Source organism: Ylistrum balloti, unplaced genomic scaffold (genome assembly GCF_031769215.1).
Source record: "Ylistrum balloti isolate Yb309-2 unplaced genomic scaffold, AGI_CSIRO_Ybal_v1 Utg369612, whole genome shotgun sequence".
NCBI lineage: Eukaryota > Metazoa > Mollusca > Bivalvia > Pectinida > Pectinidae > Ylistrum > Ylistrum balloti.
In genome coordinates, this window is record NW_026781887.1 from 794956 (window position 1) to 817694 (window position 22739).

At 37.3% G+C, this 22739-nt stretch overlaps 2 protein-coding genes across 2 annotated transcripts; one reads left to right on the forward strand and one right to left on the reverse strand.

Moving 5' to 3' along the window:
• Positions 1–5910: 5910 nt before the first annotated feature.
• Positions 5911–19567, reverse strand: LOC132547295 (uncharacterized). The gene is made up of 6 exons (XM_060211064.1): positions 19373–19567; positions 18657–18667; positions 15603–15661; positions 14815–14916; positions 12855–13256; positions 5911–6212 (listed from the first exon to the last, which is right to left on the reverse strand). The coding sequence occupies exons 1-6, from the start codon at positions 19565–19567 to the stop codon at positions 5911–5913; spliced, it is 1071 nt and encodes a 356-aa protein (XP_060067047.1).
• A 145-nt stretch (positions 19568–19712) lies between these two features.
• Positions 19713–22526, forward strand: LOC132547304 (putative uncharacterized protein ENSP00000383309). Its single transcript, XM_060211075.1, has 2 exons — positions 19713–19729; positions 21695–22526. Exons 1-2 carry the CDS (start codon positions 19713–19715, stop codon positions 22524–22526), a joined length of 849 nt encoding a protein of 282 aa, XP_060067058.1.
• Positions 22527–22739: the final 213 nt, after the last annotated feature.

Sequence of the window (22739 nt, forward strand, 5' to 3'; positions counted from 1 at the left end):
AACAGATGATACAGGTTTATTATGATTGTAAAGCAGTTGTAAACATTAATGCACTAGTACATATTGTGGTGATTATATAACACGAGTACACAAACGCATCCATCAAACATTAAAAAATTATCTTATTTCTATAACACTTTGTCCTGTACTAGAAAATAAATATTATTTGTATGGTCACATAGTATGTTGAATTCGAGTTGACCAGAAATAAAATTACACGTTCTTGTTTAAACGATACATATACCATGGATGTATCAAATTAAAATACCCGGTACGTAATCAATGCATTGTCTTTCTTTATTCTGATGTGAAATATGTGGCATGTCAGCATCAATATCGAAATTATTTTAAGGAAATGATTCCCATAAATACCGCGGTTAGTGGTTGCCATTTCAGTTACAAGGTCTGTAACAAAAAGTCTGATGATGATGATGATGATGATGATGATGATGATAATGATGATGGTTTTTCGTCTCCGTGACTCTGCCAATCGCCGGGCATAGTCCAATCGACGTTCAGTGTCGATTCTCTGGCGACTCACAACAAAAAATCTTGATATTGACGGTCATTTTATACACGACCTTTGACCTTTATTGTGGTACGCCAATTGATTTAAGAAAATCCGCAATTTAAAGAGTTTTCGTTTTGTTTGTATATTGTATGTAATGGCAGATTATGCCATTGTTGATGTTACGATGCATATGAACTAATTATTTTCTGTTTAAAGGTCCAAATCTTTTCTAAAATGTCATACGATACAACTAGGGAGTTCCCCTACACAAGCCCAAAGGGTATTTCACTATCCTTGACGTTTTAATCAAGGCAGGTCTGATGCAATCGATTATCAGTTATGCATTTCACAGTAAACGCACCACAAAGCACGGCATCATAACGGAGTTTCGTATTAATTTCATTTTCAATCAAATCATCTATCCACGTGTTAATTAAACATTCCGTGTAAGTTTCTTACTCACTACAGCATATTTGTACTTACATGACCGAATCAGCATTCCAATTTACGTCGACTTTTGCCCTTCAAATAAGAATCAAAATACATAAACATCCCAATTAGACAGCATCAGTAATGGTCGCTAACACAGGTTTCTACTGATCAGTGTCACTTCAGTGAAATGACTGAGCTGCGCGCTGTAGTTCAATATCTATGTACGTTTGTATGTAAATTAGATAACTTTATGACGCGTGACATCAAGGTAGACGGCGCACCCGTCTGGTCGCAGCGGAGTGCACTGTTATCTGTATAGGAGAACTTTCCAGAACACCTGAATTTTACTGAATCGTCATAACGGTTACCTGTAAAAACAAAATGCGCCCGAGCGTGTTTTGATTATGTCATCCTAAATGTCTCGCTGACCATTTCGGTTCGCACCCTGTGACAGAAATCTTATATAGATATACATAATTTGCTCGTATGTTGATTAATGATCAATATTTGATCTGTGCGCTGTTGTTATTTACAAATTCAGGATCGATATAAAAAATACTGAAACAAAACATCTTTACATGTGCAAATAATTTAACAAACATACATCAGTGTGTTATATATAACCAACGTATTCTGCCTTCCTCAGTTCTGTTGATATTTTGATAAAAAGTTCGGTGTCCTGTAAATGTAGGGATCGTTTGAATTAAACCTAGTTATTACATGATGTCTCTCTCTGTCACACTTACTGTATAACACAATTGATGGCTGAGACCAGCAGATATAAAATCCCACAGAAACAGAGCACGCACATACTTTTCTACCCCATTTGATTTTCAGTTTTCATAAATTCACAAATCAGTTAAACGTGTTTAAAACTAAACGTTAGAAAGTTAAGTCGATCTTCGAATTAACGTGGAAAAATCTATGATTTGTACAGAACGTGCATATTATCAATCATTATCGTGGACATGTCAATTTCATTCATTCTCATCCATCATAATATCTTATAAGCGTTCTGTAGACTGTTTTATCATCCCTTTGTTCAACAACATGATATCTATATTTAGTACAATTTAATCACTTAGTTTCCCTACAAAGTAAGTAGTCCTTGTGGTTTTGTTTTGAAATATAAGAAACAATGAAACCTCGTTTTGTGACACTGCTCCCCAAGTCTAATGCACACGTATTCGCCGGTAAAATGCCAATGTGGTAGGTATCGAGAATAGGTCAAGATACATTTCCCGTTAAGCTGGTCTGCATTGTCGGTCTGAATTTGTCCAAATTATGATTATATTCGTTCATTATTTAATTTTATTTCCTTCCATTTGCGACAACATATAAGATTAAGAATATATATACAGATGATAATATTTACATTTACACAAGTTGGCGGGAATCATTAGCCATAACAAATAAGATAAAGACACAAAATTCATAAGTATGCATAAATATCAAGCAAATTTTAAACAGAGCGGTATTCTGAAGCACCAGTACTCGGAAGTGTTACTTCTGACAAATGAAAATGTATAGATTAATTAAGAAACACTCAATTTCTTAAAAACATCTCGAATAGCATAAGTAAAAAATAATTCAAGAATTTAATAATTCCTTTCTTTTTGCCGTTGCATGAATTGGAAACCTGCCAACATTACTGAGAGTTTTTATATTATTACTAGATAACAGTTGAATAAGTTTGAATACAGATGGCCGGCGACAAAAGTAAGGCTTGATATATAAGATACGTAATTCTGAATAAGATGAATATAGTAACATAAAATGAATTTCATGTTCTATTTCATTACTGTCTTTAAGAAATATTACCACCATGGTATCTACCCGTTTCAACATTCAACTTATGTGAGCTCAGCCGGTGTGTTCCCATTTCACCTTAGTTACATATTTTGGTATAAAACAGGTGGAAATGTGCTAAGGCGAAATCGGAATTGGGCTAAGGCAAAGTGGGAATTTAGGAAAAGTGTGGAAAGATAAACAAACCAATTACATGCAGCGGTTGTTGTTTTTACAATAACTTATTCTACAGTTAAATCTTAATTATAATTGACCAAAGGCCAAAGGCCATATAGATTTGATATATATGATATGTAAAATATAAGAAGAAATAAAAATAATTATTACATTTTTCACATTGAAAGAAGTAAAAATAAATTCATTTTGTATTGGAACTTGTACATTCTAACACTAAATCAATTAAATATATTTAAATGAATATTGAATTTATTTCTTATTTCTTTTATAATTCAAAGGAACAAATCATATTTTAAAGACTTAGTTTTTCTATGAAATGTATGTTTATAAGCAACTTATATTTTTAGTTATAGTTTTAGATAGTGGGGATATATGTATGCAAAAATATTCATAGTAGATTTTTACAGACTGAATGATCTGTTCACCCTAGAAGTAACAGCTTGGACTAACACTAGACTTACAGAGATTCAGCTTGGAATAACTCCTCATTTCAGCTTATATGTTATATATAAAAGACATTTACCAGTATGCTAAAGTATCAGTTTCACAATCAACATGACAGGAGTTATGCTACATGAAGACTTTTTAGAGACTAACAGAGGTGGAAGACATCTTGTATGGAATGGCTTTATATATCGCTAGAACAACAAGAGGGACACATGGATGTCATGGTATTGAAAAACTGCAAAATTATGCACCGGGGATGACATACCCACAAAGATAGGCCAGGTTCACAATCATCTACCAGACCGGGCAGCAGTAGAAGGCAAGAAGATTATGAACAACGTACGAACGAGAGCTAAAAACGAACTTCGTCCACTACCAGCCATATATGATGAAGAAATATCCAAACTCCGAACTACTCCATGGCATGCCCAGAGTACAATAAACTTAAGAAGAAATTAAAGACAGCACATCCCAACATCTACAATCTACAAGATCATCGAGAAGTTCCAGCGACTGCAAGCAGCTACCTAGGTGAAGATAATCCAATATGCAGCAGGCAGACAGAGACGAAAGAAAGCAAGGAAGTACAGAGAAGTAGAAGGACGTCTAGCATACCTAAAGGCTGATCTAATGAATGGGACTAAAGACTTCATCCAGTATGAAGACGCAGCATCCTACATTCTGAAACTCAGTGACTAGTTATACAGTGTTGTGACATTTATAGTGCTTAATTTGAATCATGTTAGGATTATTTATTATATCATATTGAAACAGAGAACCTTTTGAACATAAGTGCTTGATTTAAATGATTGATATGATAAGATTGATTGGCTTAACTGTAAGATTTTGTTGCATGAAATGTATACTTGTCTATATCAATATATATTATATATCTATAATGTTAATTATGTTTGTATTGATGACATTGCAAAAAGAATACTAGTATATGGCTGAATAAACATTATTAAATTAATTACTTGGCTTCCTTATTTTGTATATACAAGGTTCCATTTCGCCTTAGCTGACTCCTTCCTACCTGGTTTTTGGCAATAAGGCGAAATGGGAATAATTTTTTACCATGAAATTGACAGCTAAGGCGAAATGGGAGTAAGCCGCTCAGCCTATACTTAGACAGTATCATTTTTATTTTCATAGTGGTTTGTTGAGGTACGACTGTGTCACAAACCGATCAACTATATGTTTATACAATGTACACGTTTAGGGGCTTTCAAATCTACTTCTTAAGTCTTGAATAAATATATCCTGTATACGTTGTTTATATATCAATACAAAATATTTTTTATTTGAAACACTTTGTGCCAACCATACATCACCAAACCAAATCTAAATAAATCTAGTTTCAAATGAAAAATCCAATTTGCCTTACAATTAGGCTTCTTGGTATCAAGATCAACTAATTCATAATAACAAGCTCTTGCTACACAATTATCTGTCTTCAAAAGTTGTAGCCAATACTTAACAATAGTAAGCTTTCGCTGAACCTAATAAGGAAAGCGACCTATAGCTCGAAATACACCATAGAATTATTAACATTTTTCTTTATATCCAAAAGAGATTTCAAAAACGACAAATGTACCTTTTCAATCTGTGTTGCTATATCAAAGCCACAAACCTCGCAACCATAATTCAAAATACATGATACGTAAGTATCAAATATTGATAACTTAGTATTTACGTTCAAAACAAACTTGTTTATCCTACGATTGAGGAGATAATACACCTTTCTACCTGGTACAGCTATGTTATTATGTGCTATTGTTAATTTACCGTGAAAATTGTATACCAATCCTAAATAATAAAACTAATCTACAATTTCTAAATATTTCCCATCAAAATATTACCGTTCATCTGGTAATAATCGTTTATTTTTCCTAAAAACTACTATCTTGGTCTAATCGACATTCACGGTCCTTGAATGGGCAGATATATATGGCATTTCTTCTAAACAACATACGTTACTGTTCAACAGATCAAACGCCATTCATTAGCGAGATATCGATAGCTTTGCCCAAACTTCATACATCTACCAGCTTGGCCCAGACTTCATTAACCTACCAGCTTGGCCCAGACTTCACTAACCTACCAGCTTGGCCCAAACTTCATTCTCTACCAGCTTGGCCCATACTTCATTCATCTACTTACTTGGCCCAGACTTCCAAACTCGTGATTACAAGCCTTCACACAAAGTTGACTTTTTTCAAGGCATTGAGGTCACACATAGTCTTTTCTGGACTGAATTCATAAATAGATGATTGATGGTTAATGAAAATCTTTGAACTCTTGTGAATATGGTATAAAAAGGGAGAATTCTAGCAAAAACCTTTCGTCGTGCTGAAGAAGATACAACAAATCAAATGACTAGTATTGTACTTTTTATATACATTAAGTATAAATTATATGTTGAATGTTTAAAAATAGTCACTACATCAACACGATTCCATTCGAATGCGCCTTGTATTTGTGTAACAATTCCATTGTTATTTGAGCCTGTCTTGTCAAAAGGAACACATTTATTATTTGTTATGGAGGGGTATTTTAAAATGTTCAATTTTTTCCATTAATGATTGACGTGCATTTTGAAACCCGAGTTTGTCCAAGGCATCGTAAATGTCAATAACACGTAGCTTTGGTTTTATCTGTAAAACCCTTTTGATCACTTCGTAGGACACATCAGCAACAGTTCTTCCCTCAAATTCAGTTTCTATTAATTTGATGTTGAACTCTTCCAGGCCCACTTTAATTGCAAATAGCCGATAGTCTCTGTCACCAGCCAATACTATAGACAGGTATCGGATAAAGCTGTCTGAGGGAGCATCTAGTGGAAAAAAAAACAAATGATAGGTAACTCATTCCTGTTGGTGCCAAATATCTTCACTATATGAGTAAATAGTCCACATCTTTCAACGTGATCACATTTTTTTTGTATATATTACGAATGAAGTGAAATTTGTAAGTAATTATTGAAACTTTACATTCTAATATAAATGATTTAAACAGCGAGAGGAAATTAAGGTTATTGTAATGAATAGAAAGTATCCTACGCTGACAAAGTGAAGAATGACAACTGTCCAACTCCTAAGGAACAGAAGTTACATCGCTGACAAAGTGAAGAATGACAACTGTCCAACTCCTAAGGAACAAAAGTTACATCGCTGACAAAGTGAAGAATGACAACTGTCCAACTCCTAAGGAACAGAAACGCCTGACAAAGTGAAGAATGACAACTGTCCAACTCCTAAGGAACAGAAGTACGCTGACAAAGTGAAGAATGACAACTGTCCAACTCCTAAGAAATAAAAGTAACCTACGCTGACAAAGTGAAGAATGACAACTGTCCAACTCCTAAGGAACAGAAGTTACATAGCTGACAAAGTGAAGAATGAAATCTGTCCAACTCCTCAGGAACAGAAGTAACTTACTCCGACAAAGTGAAGAATGACAATTGTCCAACTCCTAAGGAACATAAGTTACATCACTGACAAAGTGAAGAATGACAACTGTCCAACTCCTAAGGAACAGAAGTAACTTACGCTGACAAAGTGAAGAATGACAACTGTCCAACTCCTAAGGAACAGAAGTAACTTACGCCGACAAAGTGAAGAATGACAACTGTCCAACTCCTAAGGAACAGAAGTAACTTACGCTGACAAAGTGAAGAATGACAACTGTCCAACTCCTAAGGAAAGAAGTAACCTAACTGACAAAGTGAAGAATACAACTGTCCAACTCCTAAGGAACTAACCTACACTGACAAAGTGAAGAATGACAACTGTCCAACTCCTAAGGAACAGAAGTTACATCGCTGACAAAGTGAAGAATGACAACTGTCCAACTCCTAAGGAACAGAAGTAACTTACGCTGACAAAGTGAAGAATGACAATTGTCCAGCTCCCAGGGAATAAAAGTGACCTACACTGACAAAGTGAAGAATGACAACTGTCCAACTCCTAAGGAACAGAAGTAACTTACGCTGACAAAGTGAAGAATGACAATTGTCCAGCTCCCAGGGAATAAAAGTAACCTACGCTGACAAAGTGAAGAATGACAACTGTCCAACTCCTAAGAAATAAAAGTAACCTACACTGACAAAGTGAAGAATGACAACTGTCCAACTCCTAAGAAATAAAAGTAACCTACACTGACAAAGTGAAGAATGACAACTGTCCAACTCCTAAGGAATAAAAGTAACTTACGCCGACAAAGTGAAGAATGACAACTGTCCAACTCCTAAGAAATAAAAGTAACTTACGCTGACAAAGTGAAGAATGACAACTGTCCAACTCCTAAGGAACAGAAGTAACTTACGCTGACAAAGTGAAGAATGACAACTGTCCAACTCCTAAGGAACAGAAGTAACTTACGCTGACAAAGTGAAGAATGACAACTGTCCAACTCCTAAGGAACAGAAGTAACCTACACTGACAAAGTGAAGAATGACAACTGTCCAACTCCTAAGGAACAGAAGTTACATCGCTGACAAAGTGAAGAATGACAACTGTCCAACTCCTAAGGAACAGAAGTCGCTGACAAAGTGAAGAATCGCTGACAAAGTGAAGAATGACAACTGTCCAACTCCTAAGGAACAGAAGTTACATCGCTGACAAAGTGAAGAATGACAACTGTCCAACTCCTAGGGAATAAAAGGAACAGAAGTTACATCGCTGACAAAGTGAAGAATGACAACTGTCCAACTCCTAAGGAACAGAAGTTACATCGCTGACAAAGTGAAGAATGACAACTGTCCAACTCCTAAGGAACAGAAGTTACATCGCTGACAAAGTGAAGAATGACAACTGTCCAACTCCTAAGGAACAGAAGTAACATACGCTGACAAAGTGAAGAATGACAACTGTCCAACTCCTAAGGAACAGAAGTAACTTACGCCGACAAAGTGAAGAATGACAACTGTCCAACTCCTAAGGAACAGAAGTTACATCGCTGACAAAGTGAAGAATGACAACTGTCCAACTCCTAAGGAACAGAACTTACATCGCTGACAAAGTGAAGAATGACAACTGTCCAACTCCTAAGGAACAGAAGTTACATCGCTGACAAAGTGAAGAATGACAACTGTCCAACTCCTAAGGAACAGAAGTAACCTACGCTGACAAAGTGAAGAATGACAACTGTCCAACTCCTAAGGAACAGAAGTAACTTACGCCGACAAAGTGAAGAATGACAACTGTCCAACTCCTAAGAAATAAAAGTAACCTACACTGACAAAGTGAAGAATGACAACTGTCCAACTCCTAAGAAATAAAAGTAACCTACACTGACAAAGTGAAGAATGACAACTGTCCAACTCCTAAGGAACAGAAGTAACCTACGCTGACAAAGTGAAGAATGACAACTGTCCAACTCCTAAGGAACAGAAGTAACCTACACTGACAAAGTGAAGAATGACAACTGTCCAACTCCTAAGGAATAAAAGTAACTTACGCCGACAAAGTGAAGAATGACAACTGTCCAACTCCTAAGGAACAGAAGTAACCTACACTGACAAAGTGAAGAATGACAACTGTCCAACTCCTAAGGAACAGAAGTAACCTACACTGACAAAGTGAAGAATGACAACTGTCCAACTCCTAAGGAATAGAAGTAACTTACGCTGACAAAGTGAAGAATGACAACTGTCCAACTCCTAAGAAATAAAAGTAACCTACACTGACAAAGTGAAGAATGACAACTGTCCAACTCCTAAGGAACAGAAGTTACATCGCTGACAAAGTGAAGAATGACAACTGTCCAACTCCTAAGGAACAAAAGTTACATCGCTGACAAAGTGAAGAATGACAACTGTCCAACTCCTAAGGAACAGAAGTAACTTACGCCGACAAAGTGAAGAATGACAACTGTCCAACTCCTAAGGAACAGAAGTAACTTACGCTGACAAAGTGAAGAATGACAACTGTCCAACTCCTAAGGAACAGAAGTAACCTACACTGACAAAGTGAAGAATGACAACTGTCCAACTCTAAGGAACAACTCTGACAAAGTGAAGAATGACAACTGTCCAACTCCTAAGGAATAAAAGTAACCTACACTGACAAAGTGAAGAATGACAACTGTCCAACTCCTAAGAAATAAAAGTAACCTACACTGACAAAGTGAAGAATGACAACTGTCCAACTCCTAAGAAATAAAAGTAACCTACACTGACAAAGTGAAGAATAACAACTGTCCAACTCCTAAGGAATAGAAGTAGCTTACGCTGACAAAGTGAAGAATGACAACTGTCCAACTCCTAAGGAACAGAAGTAACTTACGCTGACAAAGTGAAGAATGACAACTGTCCAACTCCTAAGGAACAGAAGTAACGTACGCCGACAAAGTGAAGAATGACAACTGTCCAACTCCTAAGGAATAAAAGTAACCTACACTGACAAAGTGAAGAATGACAACTGTCCAACTCCTAAGGAACAGAAGTAACCTACACTTACAAAGTGAAGAATGACAACTGTCCAACTCCTAAGGAACTGAAGTAACCTACGCTGACAAAGTGAAGAATGACAACTGTCCAACTCCTAAGGAACACTGACAAAGTAACTGTCCAACTCCCAGAAGTAACCTACACTGACAAAGTGAAGAATGACAACTGTCCAACTCCTAAGGAACAGAAGTAACCTACACTGACAAAGTGAAGAATGACAACTGTCCAACTCCTAAGGAACAGAAGTAACCTACACTGACAAAGTGAAGAATGACAACTGTCCAACTCCTAAGGAATAAAAGTAACCTACACTGACAAAGTGAAGAATGACAACTGTCCAACTCCTAAGAAATAAAAGTAACCTACACTGACAAAGTGAAGAATGACAACTGTCCAACTCCTAAGGAAAAGAAGTAACCTACACTGACAAAGTGAAGAATGACAACTGTCCAACTAAGGAACAGAAGTCTACACTGACAAAGTGAAGAATGACAACTGTCCAACTCCTAAGGAACAGAAGTAACCTACACTGACAAAGTGAAGAATGACAACTGTCCAACTCCTAAGGAACAGAAGTAACCTACACTGACAAAGTGAAGAATGACAACTGTCCAACTCCTAAGGAAAAAAAGTAACCTACTCTGAAAAAGTGAAGAATGACAACTGTCCAACTCCTAAGAAATAAAAGTAACCTACACTGACAAAGTGAAGAATGACAACTGTCCAACTCCTAAGGAAGAAAAGTAACCTACACTGACAAAGTGAAGAATGACAACTGTCCAACTCCTAAGGAATAAAAGTAACCTACACTGACAAAGTGAAGAATGACAACTGTCCAACTCCTAAGGAATAAAAGTAACCTACGCTGACAAAGTGAAGAATGACAACTGTCCAACTCCTAAGGAACAGAAGTTACATCGCTGACAAAGTGAAGAATGACAACTGTCCAACTCCTAAGGAACAGAAGTTACATCGCTGACAAAGTGAAGAATGACAACTGTCCAACTCCTAAGGAACAGAAGTTACATCGCTGACAAAGTGAAGAATGACAACTGTCCAACTCCTAAGGAACAGAAGTAACCTACACTGACAAAGTGAAGAATGACAACTGTCCAACTCCTAAGGAACAGAAGTTACATCGCTGACAAAGTGAAGAATGACAACTGTCCAACTCCTAAGGAACAGAAGTTACATCGCTGACAAAGTGAAGAATGACAACTGTCCAACTCACTGACAAAGTGAAGGAAACTGTCCAAAGTAAGGAACAGAAGTTACCTACGCTGACAAAGTGAAGAATGACAACTGTCCAACTCCTAAGGAACAGAAGTTACATCGCTGACAAAGTGAAGAATGACAACTGTCCAACTCCTAAGAAATAAAAGTAACCTAAGACAAATAAAAGTAACCTACGCTGACAAAGTGAAGAATGACAACTGTCCAACTCCTAAGGAACAGAAGTAACTTACGCTGACAAAGTGAAGAATGACAACTGTCCAACTCCTAAGAAATAAAAGTAACCTACGCTGACAAAGTGAAGAATGACAACTGTCCAAATCCAAAGGAACAGAACTAACCTACACTGAAAAAGTGAAGAATGACAACTGTCCAACTCCTAAGAAATAAAAGTAACCTACACTGACAAAGTGAAGAATGACAACTGTCCAACTCCTAAGAAATAAAAGTAACCTACACTGACAAAGTGAAGAATGACAACTGTCCAACTCCTAAGAAATAAAAGTAACCTACACTGACAAAGTGAAGAATGACAACTGTCCAACTCCTAAGGAACAGAAGTTACATCGCTGACAAAGTGAAGAATGACAACTGTCCAACTCCTAAGGAACAGATGTAACTTACGCTGACAAAGTGAAGAATGACAACTGTCCAACTCCTAAGGAACAGAAGTAACTTACGCTGACAAAGTGAAGAATGACAACTGTCCAACTCCTAAGGAACAGAAGTTACATCGCTGACAAAGTGAAGAATGACAACTGTCCAACTCCTAAGGAACTGAAGTAACCTACGCTGACAAAGTGAAGAATGACAACTGTCCAACTCCTAAGGAATAAAAGTAACTTACACTGACAAAGTGAAGAATGACAACTGTCCAACTCCTAAGGAACAGAAGTAACCTACACTGACAAAGTGAAGAATGACAACTGTCCAACTCCTAAGGAACAGAAGTAACTTACGCCGACAAAGTGAAGAATGACAACTGTCCAACTCCTAAGGAACAGAAGTAACCTACACTGACAAAGTGAAGAATGACAACTGTCCAACTCCTAAGAAATAAAAGTAACCTACACTGACAAAGTGAAGAATGACAACTGTCCAACTCCTAAGGAATAGAAGTAGCTTACGCTGACAAAGTGAAGAATGACAACTGTCCAACTCCTAAGGAACAGAAGTTACACTGACAAAGTGAAGAATGACAACTGTCCAACTCCTAAGAAATAAAAGTAACCTACACTGACAAAGTGAAGAATGACAACTGTCCAACTCCTAAGGAACAGAAGTAACCTACACTGACAAAGTGAAGAATGACAACTGTCCAACTCCTAAGAAATAAAAGTAACCTACACTGACAAAGTGAAGAATGACAACTGTCCAACTCCTAAGGAATAAAAGTAACCTACACTGACAAAGTGAAGAATGACAACTGTCCAACTCCTAAGGAATAAAAGTAACTTACGCCGACAAAGTGAAGAATGACAACTGTCCAACTCCTAAGGAACAGAAGTTACATCGCTGACAAAGTGAAGAATGACAACTGTCCAACTCCTAAGGAATAAAAGTAACCTACACTGACAAAGTGAAGAATGACAACTGTCCAACTCCTAAGAAATAAAAGTAACCTACACTGACAAAGTGAAGAATGACAACTGTCCAACTCCTAAGGAACAGAAGTAACCTACTCTGACAAAGTGAAGAATGACAACTGTCCAACTCCTAAGAAATAAAAGTAACCTACACTGACAAAGTGAAGAATGACAACTGTCCAACTCCTAAGGAACAGAAGTAACTTACGCCGACAAAGTGAAGAATGACAACTGTCAAACTCCGTCACAGTAACAGGTTCAGATTTTCGACGACGTAATTCATCATCCCTGGCAAGATTTCCTTTCTCATTCACTTTAGAATTCGATAATTGACGTGAAATATGTATTTGAGGTGGGTCCAATTTGAAGCCCGTCCCGCTGTAGCCAATTTGAAACGACTGTCGACGTCGTAGTAGAGGTTCTTTAAGATCACGCTCTTCCCTTTGTCTATTAGAAGTAGTTTTATATCTAAAGACGGACGTGTCATCTTCGTCGTCATCAGATCGTTCTTCTTGTATATCTTGTAAACTAGAATCAGTATAAACACACATATCGCGTTTTGGAGGATGGTTGCGTCTGGTTATTTCTGAAGCTTTGATGGATACTTCTCCTGAAAAATGGATTATTGGAACATTTAATTAAGATATTGCAGTCAAATAAATACATATAGACACGAGTTTACACTCAGGAAAGGTATCAAAGAGCGGTACAAATTTAATAGAAAAGTTTTAATACGTACATGTATACATGTAGGCACTATCCACATGAAAACGCAGACGTGCACTACACAGAAAGTACATGTATAATACACAAGTAGGTAACACACGTCATTGAATAAAAAGTATAATACACATGAACAGTTAACACACGTGCATTGAATAAAAAGTATAATACACATGAACAGGTAACACACGTGCATTGAATAAAAAGCATAATACACATGAACAGGTAATGCACGTGCACTAAATAAAAAGTATAATACACAAGAACAGGTAACACACGTGCATTGAATAAAAAGTATAATACACAAGAACAGGTAACACACGTGCATTGAATAAAAAGTATAATACACATGAACAGTTAACACACGTGCACTAAATAAAAAAAGCATAATACACGTGCACAGAAAATACATATAGATATAAGTTACATATGCAAGTACAATGCATAGGAAGATGTATAATGTCGAGTTACATGTATTACATATAACATGTATAACCCACGGGTACAATAAGATGGAAGCTGTTAAGTATATAGGTACATGCAAGATAAACCTGCACATCAATTATCTTCGGTACACGCATGATAAACCTGCACATTTATTATCTTAGGTACAGGCAAGATAAACCTGCACACAATTATCTTAGGTACAGGCAAGATAAACCTGCACACAATTATCTTAGATACACGCATGATAAATCTGCACACAATTATCTTAGATACACGCATGATAAACCTGCACATTTATTATCTTAGGTACACGCATGATAAACCTGCACATTTATTATCTTAGGTACACGCATGATAAACCAGCACATCAATTATCTTAGATACACGCATGATAAATCTGCACACAATTATCTTAGATACACGCATGATAAACCTGCATATTTATTATCTTAGGTACACGCATGATAAACCTGCACATTTATTATCTTAGGTACACGCATGATAAACCTGCACATTTATTATCTTAGGTACACGCATGATAAACCTGCACATTTATTATCTTAGGTACACGCATGATAAACCTGCACATTTATTATCTTAGATACACGCATGAGAAACCTGCATATTTATTATCTTAGGTACACGCATGATAAACCTGCACATTTATTTTCTTAGGTACACGCATGAGAAACCTGCACATTTGTTATCTTAGGTACACGCATGAGAAACCTGCACATTTGTTATCTTAGGTACACGCATGAGAAACCTGCACATTTGTTATCTTAGGTACACGCATGAGAAACCTGCACATTTGTTATCTTAGATACATGCATGATAAACCTGCACATTTGTTATCTTGATATAAAGATTAAGATATAAATAAACCATCATCTCTGGGTAAAACAACATCAACTTTTGGCGTAGTGTAAGGACGTGTATCTACTATACGGTCAAGATGTAGAATAGACTGGTCCTTGATAATGGTTCAGTATACTTACTGTACTTTTTTTTCTTCCAGAAACAATACACCGTCAGAACAACAATGAATAGTAAGGTAAGGGAGAAGGCAGTGAAGGCCAGAAACTCGGTGTTAAAACGATCTGTGAACACAAGTACTATGTAACAGAATTATTACATCAAACACCTGTCCAACACTCATCAACTTGAAACAATGAGTCCTTCAATTAAAAAAACAAAATAGAATGTCAGTTTAACAGATTATTATCGTAGTGCTATTGTGAGTTATCAGCACGTCTGTGATTTCTAAATTGTCATGAATATTTTCACCAAACTACATTGACGATTACATATACGATTTACATGGCGGGTGTCGTCGATGAAGCAGAAGACGCTTTCTCTTCCGGAGCAACTGGCCTTAATCATTTATACTTTTTTCTGGAGTCTTCGTGTAAATATTTCTTTTGTTCACGGTATTTCTTTGCTGTTATAAATCTAAGTTTAGATTTGATTCTCTTTCCGTGTTTGTTTTTTTCCAGTACAGCGTCTGGTAGATAAGATATTAGACGTTGCTGTGCTTGTTTTGAAAAAAAAAAAAAAAAAAACAAATCAAATGTTTATAGTGTCCCTTAAGTCTTATGACGCTGGATATTGTAATAAACATGTAATGTGCTTTCATGTGTTGAAAATTATCTAAACTATTGAAACAACTATAATTTATCCATCCACAAAGAGGTATACTGATGTTTTCAAGAAGTAACAGACAAAATAGTAGTACTTTAATTATTTTCACACACGATCTAACCCGTTTATATAAAGTAGTACCTACCTATCCTGTGCTCGCCTTTATATGGTAGAACCTTATTGGTGTGCTCTGATTTGTTTATGCTGTAAGATAAATAAGCTATGATCATGCCATTGATATGTATGCCAATTTACGTGTATTTATCTCAGATAACGTTATCTTTCATGGATGACAATTCTCTATTCATAAACAATCTCTAATAAAGGTTGCAGTCATGTAAATACTTTGCTTTCTACACAGGTATTGCAGCTTGAAAAAAACCCTTTCAGACCAACGGGTCGACTATTCCACTATCCCGGGCAGGAGCTAAGGGGAATGTCAGTGGGTCTAACTATATACATATTCCGCGTGTCCTTCTATATAGGGAGGAGAGAAGGTGGAATATCAGTACATGTAGTGTCACGTGTCATGATACACGGGATACTCTCTAACTGTTCTGTGTATCTACCTACCTAGGGAGGAGAGAAGGTGGAGTATCAGTACATGTAGTGTCACGTGTCAGGATACACGGGATAGTCTCTAACTATTCTGTGTATCTACCTACCTAGGGAGTAGTAAAGGTGGAGTATCAGTACATGTAGTGTCACGTGTCAGGATACACGGGATATTATCTACCTATTCTGTGTATCTACCAACCTAGGGAGGAGAGAAAGTGGAGTATCAGTACATGTAGTGTCACGTGTCAGGATACACGGGGTAGTCTCTAACTATTCTGTGTATCTACCAACCTAGGGAGTAGTAAAGGTGGAGTATCAGTACATGTAGTGTCACGTGTCATGATACACGGGGTAGTCTCTAACTATTCTGTGTATCTACCTACCTAGGGAGGAGTAAAGGTGGAGTATCAGTACATGTAGTGTCACGTGTCAGGATACACGGGATAGTCTCTACCTATTCTGTGTATATACCTACCTAGGGAGGAGTACAAGGGGAGTATAAGTACATGAGTGTCACGTGTCAGGATACACGGGATAGTCTCTACCTATTTTGTGTATCTACCTACCTAGGGAGGAGTAAAGGTGGAGTATCAGTACATGTAGTGTCACGTGTCAGGATACACGGGATAGTCTCTAACTATTCTGTGTATCTACCTACCTAGGGAGTAGTAAAGGTGGAGTATCAGTACATGTAGTGTCACGTGTCAGGATACACGGGATATTATCTACCTATTCTGTGTATCTACCTACCTAGGGAGGAGAGAAAGTGGAGTATCAGTACATGTAGTGTCACGTGTCAGGATACACGGGGTAGTCTCTAACTATTCTGTGTATCTACCAACCTAGGGAGTAGTAAAGGTGGAGTATCAGTACATGTAGTGTCACGTGTCAGGATACACGGGATATTATCTACCTATTCTGTGTATCTACCTACCTAGGGAGGAGAGAAAGTGGAGTATCAGTACATGTAGTGTCACGTGTCAGGATACACGGGGTAGTCTCTAACTATTCTGTGTATCTACCAACCTAGGGAGGAGTAAAGGTGGAGTATCAGTACATGTAGTGTCACGTGTCAGGATACACGGGATAGTCTCTACCTATTCTGTGTATATACCTACCTAGGGAGGAGTACAAGGGGAGTATAAGTACATGAGTGTCACGTGTCAGGATACACGGGATAGTCTCTACCTATTTTGTGTATCTACCTACCTAGGGAGGAGTAAAGGTGGAGTATCAGTACATGTAGTGTCACGTGTCAGGATACACGGGATAGTCTCTACCTATTCTGTGTATCTACCTACCTAGGGAGGAGTAAAGGTGGAGTATCAGTATATGTAGTATCACGTGTAAGGATACACGGGATAGTCTCTACCTATTCTGTGTATCTACCTACCTAGGGAGGAGAGAAGGTGGAGTATCAGTACATGTAGTGTCATGTGTCAGGATACACGGGATAGTCTTTAACTATTCTGTGTATCTACCAACCTAGGGAGTAGTAAAGGTGGAGTATCAGTACATGTAGTGTCACGTGTCAGGATACACGGGATAGTCTCTACCTATTCTGTGTATATACCTACCTAGGGAGGAGTACAAGGGGAGTATAAGTACATGAGTGTCACGTGTCAGGATACACGGGATAGTCTCTACCTATTTTGTGTATCTACCTACCTAGGGAGGAGTAAAGGTGGAGTATCAGTACATGTAGTGTCACGTGTCAGGATACACGGGATAGTCTCTACCTATTCTGTGTATCTACCTACCTAGGGAGGAGTAAAGGTGGAGTATCAGTATATGTAGTGTCACGTGTCAGGATACACGGGATAGTCTCTACCTATTCTGTGTATCTACCTACCTAGGGAGGAGAGAAGGTGGAGTATCAGTACATGTAGTGTCATGTGTCAGGATACACGGGATAGTCTTTACCTATTCTGTGTATCTACCTACCTAGGGAGGAGTACAAGGGGAGTATAAGTACATGAGTGTCATTTGTCAGGATGGGATAGTCGCTATTTTGTTATCTGTACTACAGGAGTACATGTATTTATACATGTGTGTCACGTGTAGGATACACTAGTCTTACATTATTTATACATTGTTACCTAGGGTGTATTAACACTAGTTACATGTATTTATACACAGGATCGTGTATTAACACTAGTTACTGTGTATTTACCTACCTCGGGACGTGTATTAACACTAGTTACATGTATTTATACATTGTTACCGATCGTGTATTAACACTAGTTCCATGTATTTATACATTGTTACAGGGTCGTGTATTAACCACTGTACATGTATTTATACATTGTTACCCGTGTATTACACTAGTTACATGTATTTATAATTGTTCCATCGTGTATTAACACTAGTTACATGTATTATACATTGTTAATCGTGTATTATCACTATGTTACATTTGTCGCTAATTTGTTATCGTGTATTAACACTAGTTACATGTATTTATACATTGTTACCGATCGTGTATTAACACTAGTTACATGTATTTATACATTGTTACCGATCGTGTATTAACACTAGTTACATGTATTTATACATCGTTACCGATCGTGTATTAACACTAGTTACATGTATTTATACATCGTTACTGATACTTATCAGTCCGTTGTCATTTAAGGATTACTGTATTATTAACTGAATAATCCAAATGTAAGTACAATTGATAAATTCATATAAAAATGACATCACGAATTTTTTAACCTAACAAGAGTCTAGATGATATCCTAACCCCTATTGTAGATATCAACCCATATCGGGATTTTAGCTAGATTTTTAAACAACAATAAACAACAACAACAACAACAACAAGAGGTAACGATATAATCATAACGTCTCATTCGAATTCAAAATCGATAAAAGGATGACAAATACAGAGACCTTATATAAAATGTAGCATATCATCAATATTGATAAGCTGATGTTGTAAATGCTTTCGATAGTCAAAAGCAAGACACTACAAGAATTAGAACCGTTGTTGTTTAACAGGTGTATTATGTCAAAAAGACTTTAAATCAGATTAATTTTTATTTAGAGTTCACGAAAGACATTCTAATATTCTGAACGATTTAGATAAACATCAGTAACATGTAAATGGTAGATAGGTCGAGAACTGACCTAAAAGTTTCAGGAACAATGATATTTCGAAATACTCCTAGAATACCTCACTTCCAGGTCGAACTGATTCGAATTGTCGGGATTTCTCAAATCTTTACAAAACGTTTATCATTAGAAAGCATTGTGATGATTCTACTTCATATGTCAGTATTGTCACGTGGTACAATAAAAAAAACAAACAAATGGTGGTTAGATTTAGACTAGGTCAGACTGATATTCTCTTACCTCGATTGGGACAAGTTCATCTCCAGGGAAACATTTGTCACAGTCACCACACACTCCGAGCTGTGCTCGATAATACTTGTGTTCCATAGGATCACACTGCAGCAGATTCTTGTTCGGTGGATAGCACAAACTATGATGATGCGCTAGTATCATTACAGTCACAAAGACAGCTGTAGGACCTAGAAAATGCGCCATTATTTACCGACAACTAACCATCACATTGCTATACTGGCTAATTATGGTAATGGTGACAATTTCTTACGTACACTGATCTTACAATGTATGTAGTATTCACCCACGTCATATTTTTTTATCCAAATCCATTGAATTAAGAGTAAACATGTTTGTGAAAGCGATGTGAGATACTTTATTATACTTCGAAATTTCACAGTCTGTTGATTCTAACGTTGTGAAAGAGGCCAATCCACATCGATGTTATCACATACAATGTAGAATTATCCCCAACAGAAAAAACAATTCACGCGAATTTCATCGGTTTATCTCTAAGAGTTTGTATTGATTTATCAGTTCATTTGTTTTCACTTTGTATTTTATTTTCAGATATTTTTCAGTAGAGGTTACCCAATGTGTACCTCGCTGAATCCTGTTATGTATGTAATGGTTATATCATAGACTCCAGCGGATGTGTCAGTCATCACAACGAGAAGGGCGGGGTTTAACACGAGTACGCGAAACATACGGGTGTTGAGCCCCGCCCCTCGAGTGTGATGACAAAACCTTTTTTTGTTTTATACAGTGTCACGTGATGTGAAAACTCAAATCCAATTCCAATTTCGACATTAGAGGTCAAACTTTCCGTGCTAATTAAATCATGTTGTGCAGGTGCCGGACTCAAAGGTCAGTTCAGTAATCACTCTGGAAAGCGCACTTGTGCCACGTCATTGTTTTAAAGAGGTGTTGACGAGCAGCTAATTATGTCAAGGACCGGCCTCTCCGAGGAATAAGTAAGTGGGTGGAGCTCCGATTATACCCTAACCAAAATAGGTTGGTTATACCACTAGCTCAATGGAAAAATGACACGTCTGTGTGACAGGTATAATATAGGCTAGACTTACATATATCGATCACACAAGTACACCTTCCCTAATCTGTCTAAGCTCATATAACACCCATACACCCGGATACAGGTTACCTGCATGCATATTTGCACTTTATACTCTTCACAAAAGGGGGCTAACAGAGAAATAATGAGGACCAGGAAGTCTGAATACCTGAGCTGTCACAACATAACGTGCAATATATTGGTTAGTGAATGAGTCACTTACACAGCCGTGTACACAGACAAGCAATAACAAAATAAACGCATTTAAAAATTTTGTTTTGAGAATTTTTTTGATATTCAATATGACATATAACCACATTCATTCACAGACTTTCAAAGCTGGACATCTTGTCATCATAAAAATCACTCAGTTCCGTGACAGGAACACTTAAAAGAACTTAAACACTGAACACTTAAAAAGATTAACACGTCCCTGTAAAACCAGGATTTCTCCTTTTTTGTGATACAGACATGCGCTACTGAACAAGGATAATCAAGAAATAATCATCGTGACGTCATAAATATACTTATAATAATTAATTCGGAAGAAGAGCCTGCCTTGTCTTCTGTGCGACAATGTAAAAAAATTTTTGTCTCTCTCAGTTCGATCGGTTTGTTAGCCGTTATCCAGTACCCTTATTATGTCATGCCTTGAACATATAGCTTAAAATGGTACCTATCTTGGAGAAAGGACATCTTTCGTATCTCAAGTTTGGTCCAGGAATAAGTAGTTAAACTCTATATAGACATTCCCAATCATCAATCAATAATGGTTTGCATTTTCTCAAAGAACTTATTGATTTGTTTTTGGGCTTAAGAGCCTGGCTACCATTTTTGTTTTGATCCGTTGAGCCAAGCTGAAAGTTTACCGGAAATTTTTCAAGATGACGGAGCCAGATTATGTAGAATGTGCTCAGATATTGCCTACACTGTCGTCCAAACGATGCAGAAGCAAATATAATCTAAATGGACACTGAACTACCTGAAATTTGTAAGGGTTTTCATGTCGGCAAAACGATATTTAGGTCTATGCTAGAGCTTAACGTCCTGACTTGATAAAATACCAAGGTACAAAATGGATATTCTGATATATTGTTGAATGCTGCAACTCATTTCAATCTATTGGTTCAATGCCAAAGTGGAATTACAGCAAATTTTTGTAAATATTGAACATTTTCTCAAACTGAACACAACATATGTATATGGCAAGATAACCAGATGTAATCGAACACCAACTCAATCGAACACCAACTCAATAGAACACCAACTCAAACGTCGAGCACCAACTCAATCGAACACCAACTCAATCGAACACCAACTCAATCGAACACTCAACTGAACTCAATCGAACACCAACTCAAACGTCGAGCACCAACTCAATCGAACACCAACTCAATCGAGCACCAACTCAATCGAACACCAACTCAATCGAACACCAACTCAATCGTACACCAACTCAATCGAACACCCAACTCAATCGAACACCAACTCAATCGAACACCCAACTCAATCGAACACCAACTCAATCGAACACCAACTCAATCGAACACCCAACTCAATCGAACACCAACTCAATCGAACCCCAACTCAATCGAACACCAACTCAATCGAGCACCAACTCAATCGAACACCCAACTCAATCGAACACCAACTCAATCGAACACCAACTCAATCGAACACCAACTCAGTCGAACACCAACTCAATCGAACACTCAACTGAACTCAATCGAACACCAACTCAATCGAACACCAACTCAATCGAACACCAACTCAATCGAACCCCAACTCAATCGAACACCAACTCAATCGAACACCCAACTCAATCGAACACCAACTCAATCGAACACCAACTCAATCGAACACCCAACTCAATCGAACACCCAACTCAGTCGAGCACCAACTCAATCGAACACCCAACTCAATCGAACACCAACTCAATCGAACACCAACTCATCAATCGAACACCAACTTAATCGAACACCCAACTCAATCGAACACCAACTCAATCGAACACCAACTCATCAATCGAACACCAACTTAATCGAACACCCAACTCAATCGAACACCAACTCAATCGAACAGATCAAGTAAATGCTAATTTGTATTCGTGGAACGTCCAGTTATTCTGCGGAAATGCTATTTTTTTGCAAACAATTGGTCGAACTTATCGAAGCCGGTTTGTTTTCCGTAATGCCAGAACACATTTTTGAAGGGAGATAACTCATACAGAATTAGGCTTATTCTTCATCGATCTGGTTATTGATACAAACTTCCGTACATCGTCATAACATTTTATCGGAAATA

What these genes read in the sequence shown, in the direction of transcription:
- LOC132547295 (XM_060211064.1), bottom strand. Translation starts at nt 19,567, where the DNA reads ATGGCGCATTTTCTAGGTCCTACAGCTGTCTTTGTGACTGTAATGATA. An exon ending in TAAAGGCGAGCACAGGATAG is followed by an intron (nt 14,917 to 15,602) that starts GTAGGTACTACT and finishes TTGTGTTCACAG; the next exon opens with ATCGTTTTAACACCGAGTTT. An exon ending in CTGGAAGAAAAAAAAGTACA is followed by an intron (nt 13,257 to 14,814) that starts GTAAGTATACTG and finishes TCCATTTTTCAG; the next exon opens with GAGAAGTATCCATCAAAGCT.